Source organism: Plectropomus leopardus, chromosome 1 (genome assembly GCF_008729295.1).
Source record: "Plectropomus leopardus isolate mb chromosome 1, YSFRI_Pleo_2.0, whole genome shotgun sequence".
Lineage (NCBI taxonomy): Eukaryota > Metazoa > Chordata > Actinopteri > Perciformes > Serranidae > Plectropomus > Plectropomus leopardus.
The window spans coordinates 2,221,086-2,231,381 of NC_056463.1; the positions used below are offsets into that span (position 1 = coordinate 2,221,086).

Sequence of the window (10,296 nt, forward strand, 5' to 3'; positions counted from 1 at the left end):
AAAAAATAATCTACAACTTTCTTGCGAATCGTGGAACATTTCCTACCAAATTGCTCGTTACCTTTTCCTCCCTGTTTTTAAACAAAATTGCACCATTATGCTCAAAGTTTAAATACTTGTGAANTTTCTTGCGAATCGTGGAACATTTCCTACCAAATTGCTCGTTACCTTTTCCTCCCTGTTTTTAAACAAAATTGCACCATTATGCTCAAAGTTTAAATACTTGTGAAAGCAGCACATGAAGAGTGATGTCGGTCCAGATTTTAAAGGGTTAAAGAGAGCAAAAATATTTCATTCACAATGAGTCATAATTGTGCTTATTTGTTTAATGGGTAGAAAATTGAATGGAATGAGGCTTGCAAACATATGGCTTTTTATTTAATTGGAATGAATATCGTAACACTAAATCAAAGGAAACATGAACATCTATCAACATATGTCGGTTTTGCTCTTCTTTTTTTTTTTTTTTAACAAATCCAAACAACGAACAGATGTGATCTTCAGTCTGACCCATTGCATTTAAATACAGAATGAAAAAATATATGCAGAATGCAGAGCAAAACCAGAACAGTAGACCATGGTAAAAATAATCAGACAACACAATGTTCTTGTTCATTCATTTTTGGAAAAAAAAACAACAAAAAAAACATGTAATGTTAGTGGTGAAATTATTTTATACAGTATATTTTTTGGTTTCTTTCAGATAACAAATTACTCTATTCACAGAATATACAGTTCCATAAACATTTTGTTTACCAGTTCGTTTTTTTAGGGTGTGCTCATGTGTGGGGCCGTTCTTATAAATTGCATTTTTTATTATTATTATTTCTCAGTGTTTGACTCATTCACAGTACATGCTTCTAGCCTCCAGACACAGCGTCTCTTCCTGCTGCTCGTTCAGAAAACTGCAAGCAACCACACAAACAATACAAGAGCAACGCCTTAATCAAGTCTAGTCCCATGAGCGGATTTCTTTACAAAAACACCACCAAAATCAAGATTATTTTTCACCCCGATCAGTCACGAGCTGTTTTGTTTTCTTTGTTTCCTGGTGAATTTTATTTTACATCAGAGCCCGCCTCGTAACACTGCTGTTAATCACAAGGAGAGAAGACCGAGCGGGCCCTTTTTTTTTTTCTTTTTTTTTTTTTTAATACTGCAACCCCCCCTCACACAGCATGACGGGGTTTCTATACACACCTGTGGACTGAAAAAATCTTTGGTCAACATTAGCAGTATGCAACAACCAGAACAGTACAGACAGATCATATTTAACACCATACAATAACTTATTGGTCAAGCTCACAACACTATAGCTTCTCAACAAAGACGAGTTTTTGTCCGGACGAGTGAAATGACACGTGTGGAGGTAACTTCACCACCGCTTTTTGATCATTATGCACAGCTCCACAGGGAAGATGTGGACAAAAACACCCAAAAAAAAATAACTCGCATGATACAGTTTCATGGCTCGACTCTCACCTGGACGACACGAGGACAAATTCAGTTCATACAAATGATTTTTTTTTTTTTAAACTGGGCTGAAAGGTAAACTGATGCAACGAATGACAAAAGGTAGAGACTCATTAAAGGTCCAGTGTGCAGGATTCAGCGGGATATACTGGCAGAAGTTTAATATACGTATGTTTTCTTTAGTGTATACTCACCTGAAAATTAGTTTTGCTGCGTTTTTGTTGCCTTACGGTGCGTTCACACTGAACACGATTTGAGTGTTTGTGCAGTGAGATTAAGTAGAAAGTCAATTCAAAGATGCAAATTCGCTGCATGTGATCCGAATGATGTAAATAATAATTATTTAGTATAGTAATTTCATTAAGTAAATACTGTTACAAGTTTAATTTATGTATTAAAAATGTTACTTTAAGTAAAAGTAAGTATAGTCAGGAACATGAACTTGAAGTATTGCAAGTAAAAGTACCCAATGCAGAAAAAAACACTAAAAAAAAACTAAAAATAACTTAAAATAAAAAAATTTAAAAAAAGACAGTTTAGACAAGTTAGATAATTACTTACATGTTTATCAATAAATTTTGCCAACTGGCTAATTGATTAATCTCCTAACCATTTTGGCCGTATGTATATTGACTGTTTAATGTGTAACAGAACATCATATTTTATAAACTTGTATGTGCTTTTTTCATGCAAATAAAAGAAACTTAACTTGTAACTTAAGCTGTTAGAAGAATGTAGAAAAGTAAAAAAGTAAAAAATTTCCCTCAGAAATGTAGTGGAGTAAAAGTACCTCAGATTTACTCAACACAGTACTTGATCAAAGGTACTTAATAATTAAGTTAATAATAGTTAATTTCTGCCACCAGCGTCCGTTTGATAGATTATAAAGAAAGCTGCTGCTGTGATTCACTCTTGTTGTTACGTTAACATCACGTTATTTCAGTTTTATTTCGGTTTTACTTCACTGCAAACCAATTTAACCGTTAGCTGCCTTCTCCAGTTAGTTCGCACAACTGGCAAATATTCCCCAGTTGCAAAATACTCAAAAAAATGTCCAACCGGCATATAGAGGAAAGTAATGTGATGATAACATTTGCATCGCGTGCAGTGTGAACACCACTAAAATGAGCCTTTTATATCAGCTAATGGAGCAGGTCCGAGTCCAGAGTGTTTTTACCGTTTTACGTCACTGGATTTGTTTGTTTTGGAGAGAAAGAGAACTCAGCAGATAATTTGTTTTTCAGTAAAAACCTCTGAAGCTGAAGTTATCAGAGAGGAAAGGTGAGCCGCTTGTCTCTAACATGCCAAACAGCATCACAGAAACACTGATTTCTCGGGTTAGGGTTCGGTGAAACTGCTTCACTCAGTGTCTTTCCGGGTTAAAATCACTTGGTCTGTTTGTTTCGGGGAGGAAGAGACCTCTGCGGATAATTAACCTCCTGAACAATGAAGGACCTCTAACCTGAAGAAGTATCAGCTGGTTTCCATTAAATCCCCCTAAATCTTACACACTGTTTCTTTAAGGTTGTTGAATCAACGCTGGAAAATGTTTTCCCGACAAATGAGTTTCTTTATTTTCTTGTTGATGTGTAAACACAGACAGTCTTATTGTACGTTCTTTCTTTCTTTACTTTTTTTGTGTGAAATGTGACGACAGGATGGACCACGGTATGGAATTTAAAAAGTGCTAATTGGTGAGCCTTCTTTAGGAGCCCCAAAACAACAACAACAACAACAACAAAAAGACAATTAGAACCAACGAAATCAGTCATGTTTGACTCAGATCCCTACTCCTGGTCCATGGCGGCCCCTGAACTAACAGCGAGGTTCCTGTGGAGGTTTGGGTTCTGGCTGTGCCGGTTTCTGCTGCGCACCGAGGAGAAGGACGTGTCGCAGCCGGGGACTTTACACTTGTGAAGCAGCCGCAGGTGGACAGTCTTATAATGAGCTCTGAACGTGCCCTTGTTGCTGTAGACCTTTTGGCACACGTGGCAGGTTATCGGAGTCCCGCCCGCGCCTCCCTGAAGCCCGCCTTGCCCTCCCCCGATGCAGCCCAGGGTCCTCTCTCCCCCGAGTGCCAGCTCCTCGCCCCCGGGCCCCCCCACGCCCATCCCATCGCAGCTTTCATCACTGTCCTCCATGGGGAGCGCCTCCTCATCCTCTTCAATCCCCTCGCCTTCCTCACTGCCGGCGCCATCTGAGTCCCAGGAAGATCGAGCGCTGCCGCCGCCGCGAGGGGGGGCGGAGGAGGAGGTGCTCAAGTCCAGGACTGCCCCATCCTCCCCATTTCCACCTCCTCCTCCTCCCTCCATTTCTGCTATGGGAGAAACCTCGGCACTGGTAGATATTTTGCTCATGGGGAAGACGAGGCCCATGCGATTGTGTCCTCTGAAGATGACGGAGGTCTGGCTGGTGGGGTCTCGATGGGGCAGATCTCTGTCCCGCGGGTCCTGGTAGTAGTCCAGGCCTACAGAGTCTCTGTCTCTACAGTGGGGGGAGGGCAGGTACAGGGTGTTGGCGGGGCTGAATGAGTCTTTGGTCAGCAGCTTGTGGTGCAGGTTCAGATTTGCACTGTGTCTGCAAATAAAAATAAAATAAAATAATTAAATGTATTTTAGGACACAAGGTGGAGTCTTTCGTCCAATATACCAGAGATACTGAACTGACGGGCCGCAGGACAAATCTGGCCCCCGAACGGGCTCCAGCTGGCCCCCTAACCATTTTCTAATTCACAATAAAAAAATGGTGATTCACACTGGGAACTGTTCTGGTACTTTTAGTATACAAAAGGTGTCAGAGTGAATAAAACAGCATCCAAATAGAGCTTTTTTTATTAAAAATGTGCCAGTGGAGGATCCCCCACACCCCACGACAGAGGTCCAAGCTAAGACCCTAATGTCATATAATCCTAGAATTGTCTAGAAATCCCAGAAGTGTCCTAAAATCTGTCCTGAAATCAGACAAACATAAAATCATGGAAACGTCTTAAAAAAATGTCTAAAAATCCTAGAAATGGCCCAATATCTTACAAACATCCTAAAATCCGAGAAATGTCCTAAAATCCTACAAAAAAATCCTCAAATCCTAGAAATTTTCTAAAATCGTATAAACTTCGTCATAACCTTGAAACATCCTACAATCCCAGAAATGTCCTAAGTTCATAAAAATGTCCTAACATCTGAGAAACATCCAAAAATCGTAGAAATGTCCTAAACGCTTAAAAAAAGGCCTTAAATCGTAGAAATGTCCTAATATCCCATAAACATCCTAAAATCAGAGAAACGCCCTAAAATCCAGGAAATGTCCTAAAATGTGACAAACATATCCTAAAATCCTAAAAATGTCCTAAAATCCGTGAAACATCATAAACTCCCAGAAATGTCCTCAATTCTGAGAAATCCTAAAATCCAAGAAATTTTCTAAATATCCTATAAACTTCTGTAATATTCTAGAGACATCCTAAAATCCTACAGATGTTCTGAATTTAGAGAAACGTCCTAAACTCCTACAAACTGCTGCTGCGCCGAGTGTCCCCTGAGGAAAGAAAGTTGAGTATCTTTGACATGTAACTTTAAAAAACATAAATGTTTTTTTCCCATTTCTACCAACTGCTTACAGTGATAGTGGAAAATATAACTTGAGCTTTCGATGCTCGAGAGGCTGATGTTTCCATTAAACCAAAGTGGAGCAGCTGATTGATCCGCACGTCTCAGTGTCACAGAGTTCAGATCCTCTGATCGGCTGATAAACGGGATGCAAAGTGGATCCATGAGAGTCGCCTTTAGTCCAGTTCAGATTCACAACGAGACGAGTTAAAGTTTGCAGCTGCACGCAATGCGCCGGACTACAACACTCCAAAAACATGTAAGTTTACATCAATGCGCCTTCGTGAGCGGATGTATCATCACCATAGCAACAACTCTGTGTTCTTCCGTCCCGATTTCCAGCTTCTCTGGCTTACTTTTCTATCTCTTTGCAGATCGTTAAAATATAAATGAGGATAGTGATATGTCCCTTTTACAGTCTCCTGTTCAAAGTAGGAATATCACGCCGCTATGCAGCCTCGTCGCTATGCTGCCTCATCGCTATGCAGCCTCGCCGCTATGCATCAAAGGTACGATCGCAGAATGGAGGGCCAGAGTTGTCCCGCCTTTAAGATGCCACAGGATGTCTGTGTGAATGCGCGACATTTAGACGACGTGTTACGTGTGCGACCCACCGTGAGAGATTTAAGAAGCAGCTGTTAGCTGTTAGCTGTTAGCAGTTAGCGACTAACTTCAGGAACAAGAACAACGACTGAAAATCAGCCGCCATTAAAAGAGAGACAGAAAATGATTGTTACTGCCATGTTATGCATTTTATCTTGTTTACAAATGTAAGTATATGTTACATGTCACTCTAAAGGTGGACGCTGTTGAGTCAAACATCTCGTCCATCACGTCACTTTTGTTTCTGCGATGCCGGACGCTGTGTGAAATCACACAGGACGATGCTGACACTGTTTGACATTGTTTGGTTCTGTGTAAAAATGAAAAAGTGGCACAGAGAAAGGACTTTGTTGCCTCTCTGTAACGCAATCGGCGAGTAATAAGAGCTGGAGAGAGACACGGCTACTGTTGCATTTCTAGTACTGATGAGACGCCAAAAACGTTAAACGACCCGAGTTTTACGCCACAAGAATTTAAGTAACCAGTTCCCGTCAATCAGTCAAAGAGCAGCCTACATGTGTGACACAAGTACGTCGAGTGAGCAGCAGCAGCGAGCCCCCGTCTGACACGAGAACATACACACACATATGTTTATATTTTGTCTTGTCGTTTTATTGTATGTTTCACTGTACACTGTACTTGTATGATCATACATGTGACAAATAAACTTGAAACTTGTTCTAGAACGGTTTTGCCTCGTCGTGAATTTGGTCAAAACTGGGCTTCAGAATTGAGAAATTAACTCTTGCCTTTCCGGAAACATTAGTTAGATTTACACGGCCTGTTCAAGGCGGGAACATCACTCTGTTTTATCACTCTGTTTTGCCACCTCGTCACTCTGTATATGACGTCCGATCGCAGAGTCTGTGTAAAACGTAAATCTGGAAAGACGTGACCGTGGGTGGCACGAGTGTTTGAGGACGTTTCTATGTGTGTGACCCACTGCGGTTTACAGATTTAAAAAGCAATTCAAAGAAGAACGTCGGCTGTAAATGTCTGCAAAAACGGAAAACGGAGATTCAGGAGCTCCTTACCCTCCGAGTGGAGGACGAGATCAGCCGCCATGTAACAGAGAGCGGTGTAAAGGGGGACTTGGTTGCGGCCCTGACGGGTGATCTCTGTATTAAAACATCAGGTTTAATTCATCTTTCAGCAACAACAACACGCGGCGCCTCTTACCTGTCTCGGCTCCTGCGGGAGGGGAAGGCGGCGTTGCAGCCGTCCACCGTGCACAAGTGCATCTCCTTCAGGTGGACGTTTTGGTAGTGCATCTTGACGCTGTAGGGGTTCTTAAAGGTCTTACGGCAGATCTCACAGTGGTGCGGCAGGTCAGCGTTGGGGTCGAGGTGAGACAAGTCCGCGTCATCCACGCAGCCGTCGGATCCCTCCCTCTCGCGGTCGAGGAGCTGCAGAGCGCCCCCGTTTGTCAGCCTGTGCTCGCCCTCATCCCATCTGATCTCCGACATCTTCTCGTTGTCACGCTCCCTGCTCTCCCGCTCTTCATTGCCGTTTGGCTCCTGACAGAGTGGATTGTTGTCACAGTGATTCTCCATCAGTCTGTCTTCGAAGGGGGAGGACGCGCAGGTGATGACGCCTGTTTCAGCTTGCCTCGCCGCATCATCTTTGTCCTCCCTCGCTGTCACCTCTCTGTCCAAAGTTTGGTCCAACAGATGCTTGGCGCCCTCTCTTTCCTTCTCTTCGCCGATGTAAGCCTCCCTCTCCTCCGAAACACACACACGCCCTTCTGCTCGGCCTCCGTTACACTCCTCCTTGTCCCTGCCCTGTAGAGGAGCCTCGTCCTCGGAGCTGCTCCCCTTGTCCATCTGCTCGTCCCGCTCCACCACCTCCTTCTCGATCTTTATCGGCATGCTTGACTTGCGAGACTTTTTCTTTGGTATTGGGTCTGTCATGCAGGGTTCGGGGGCTGTGAGGGGTTTGATGGGGACAGAGGAGGACAACATAGGAAGGGAGGGGAGTGTTCCCGGGGTGTTGGCGAGCTCTGCCGGGGTCACCAGGCTGCGGTAGAAAGGCAGGACCGGCTGGACTGTTTTTAAGTTTGGGAAGAGGATGCCGCTCTGGCCCATGCTGGGGAACGAGCTGAGTTTGGAGCCGGTGTCCACGTGGCTCACCATGTAGCTCGGCACTGATTTATGGCTTTCTGCAGAGCACACGGGGATCGGGGCTCCATATTCGGGCCTCTTTTCTCCTTGAGAGCTTTCGTCGGCGGACAAACTGCCCCGCAGGTCTTTGTCCCGGTTGTTTCGGTTCATGGGCATGTGTAGCCGTGGGTTGGGGTTGGCACTGTGGCGATTGCGACTGCGCAGCGAGCTGAACACCATGTTGCAGCCCTCGATGGTACACTTGTGCTTTATCTTCAGGTGCACTGCGTTGTAGTGGATTTTCAGCGTGCCTTTGTCGTAGAACGTCTTCTCGCAGGCGTTGCAAAACACACGCCCCTTTTTCAGAGAGCATCCCCCTCCGGCGCCTCCTGTGACCCCGCCACCGCCGCTCCCGTTCCTCTCCAGGGAGCGCAGCTTGCCCTCGGGGGACATCTGTGTGACGTCAGAGCTCATGGAGGGCGTGCACGGCGTGGAGGGCCCATCTGAGTAGTTGTCACTCGTGGAGAAGTCCTCTGCTTCGATCTTTGTGGTGGCGGAGAGGTTGTCCATCGGTTTGTCTCCACTTCGGTCCAGATCAGAAGTGAAGGAGACGGAGCTGGATCCCAGCAGGGTGTTCTCTGCAGGGTGTGACAGAGTGAGGGGGTTCTCCCTCCCTAGACCATCCCGAATCTGATCATCTCGTCTCTGATTTTGCTGCTCCATCGACCCACGGCACGGCTGCTGGTGCTGCTGGTGCTGCTGGTGCTGCTGCTGCGGCGCCCCGGTCGGCGAGCCCAGAAATGGCGCAGGAACGGAGCCCAGCAGCTGAAAAGGCAGCATGAACGCCATGCTGTTGACAAAGTTCTCAAAGTGGTGCATGCTGCTGCTGCTCAGCTTATCGACTTTGGACGTGGAGAGGTTCGCGGCGGTGCGTGGGGTGTTGCGCTCGATGAAAGTGCGGATGTCTGAGTTGGTACGGGTGCTGGGGACCAATACCGCCTGGCCCTCTTTGTCCTGCAGAGCCATCAGCTCCACTATGGACTTGGTCTCGCCGAAACGCAGGAACTGCTGCAGCGTGGCGATCTCCTCCTCAAACGTCATGATGGCCCAGCGGTCCAGCACCTTTCCTGCTACATCCTGCAGACAGGGCAGGAAGAAAGGGGGGCAGGGGTGTGAGATAGATTGAGAGGGAGAGGGAAAGTGGGAAAAAAAGAGAAAGGAGAGAGAGCAATTTCATCATTAGCATTATAAGTGTCTGTTGGGTTGCTCATACATATTCACAGAGTGGGTTAGATGACACACCCTATAAAGCAGACTGGCAGGGCAGCTAAATAAAGGAATCAGATGGAGTGCTAATGCGAGCGGGCAGCGCAGAACCCTGAGAACCCTCATTACACAGACACACAGTGTTTCATCTCGCAGGTCATTTCTCTTCATTTAAATCATGTGGATTTACTCGCTCTGCATCGGCAGGAGCAGACGGAGAACACACACACATCCCGGTGAGGACATGCATACGAGCAGACACGTACACACTCCCAAAGGCGTGCAAAAATAAACACGCGCACAAACATACCACACGCACACACACACACACACACACACACACACATATATAAATATATATATAAAGACAAGTTAGGGAGGGGTGATCAGAGGGCGGCTCACATTGATCAAGCGGTCCTCTCTCCCTTCGCCCAGCAGTAATCACATGTGAGTTCGGGTGTCTTTGAAAGTGAGAAGCGGCTTCGTGCCGTAACCGTGATTAATATTTCATCACAGAGCATTCATTGGGCGCCTGTCGAGGATTCTGACTCTACGTTCGCCATTAGATGAGCTAACATGAATTAAACGCAGCCCAACTTGAATACTTGATGATGTACTAATCGAAGTGAGAGCTCGCGCTGACACAGTGCCTGCAGCAGCCCGGGCCTCGGCTTGGCCGGCTTGGCTCCGGCTTGAGAGGAAATCTGAAGCAAAAGACATAATATTTACAAATCTACCCGGCGCAGTTTGGGGACCTCCCCGAGCCGGTGGTGCCACGGCAACGAGCGAGCCGCATCAGCAGGGCACCGGGAGAGTTCATGGCATTGGTCGCGACATCACATCGCTGCTCTCTCCTGACCCCTCTGCTCCCTCCTCCTCCCCTCGTCTTCCTCAGAAATTCCCTCTGTCTCTCCCTTCATGTTTTCTCACTCATACTCTGAGTTTTAGGGTTGCACGTCGGCCTTTAGAGGCTTTCCCACCTTGAAATGAATCACACGACACTGTAAAATCTGACAAGTTGGTTTTACTTTAAAAAGAAAATCCAGGAAACCAACTGCCGTAAAAAATGTAAGTAAAGATCAAACTTGATTTATGTGGTCTTTAATAATAATAATAATAATAATAATACATTTATTTATTTTGCACCTTTAGAAACGGCAGGAAATTGGAGAATACTAAAATAAACATCAACAAACATGCCAAACAGAGAAAGGTGTAGAAAAGTAAAACAAATGTGTGTATAGAAAAGG

At 45.3% G+C, this 10,296-nt stretch overlaps 1 protein-coding gene across 2 annotated transcripts in view; it reads right to left on the bottom strand.

The window, feature by feature from the left end:
- Positions 1-2,006: 2,006 nt before the first annotated feature.
- The window catches only part of bnc1 (basonuclin 1), a 26,681-nt gene continuing 18,391 nt past the window's right edge, over positions 2,007-10,296 (bottom strand). For both annotated transcript variants that reach the window (XM_042490311.1, XM_042490319.1), the window contains exons 4-5: positions 6,861-8,917; positions 2,007-4,050 (exon numbers count right to left, since the gene is read on the bottom strand). In XM_042490311.1, coding sequence (XP_042346245.1) covers positions 3,261-4,050; positions 6,861-8,917 — 2,847 coding nt within the window. In that variant the 3' untranslated portion in view covers positions 2,007-3,260. The remainder of the gene's footprint in view (positions 4,051-6,860; positions 8,918-10,296) is intronic.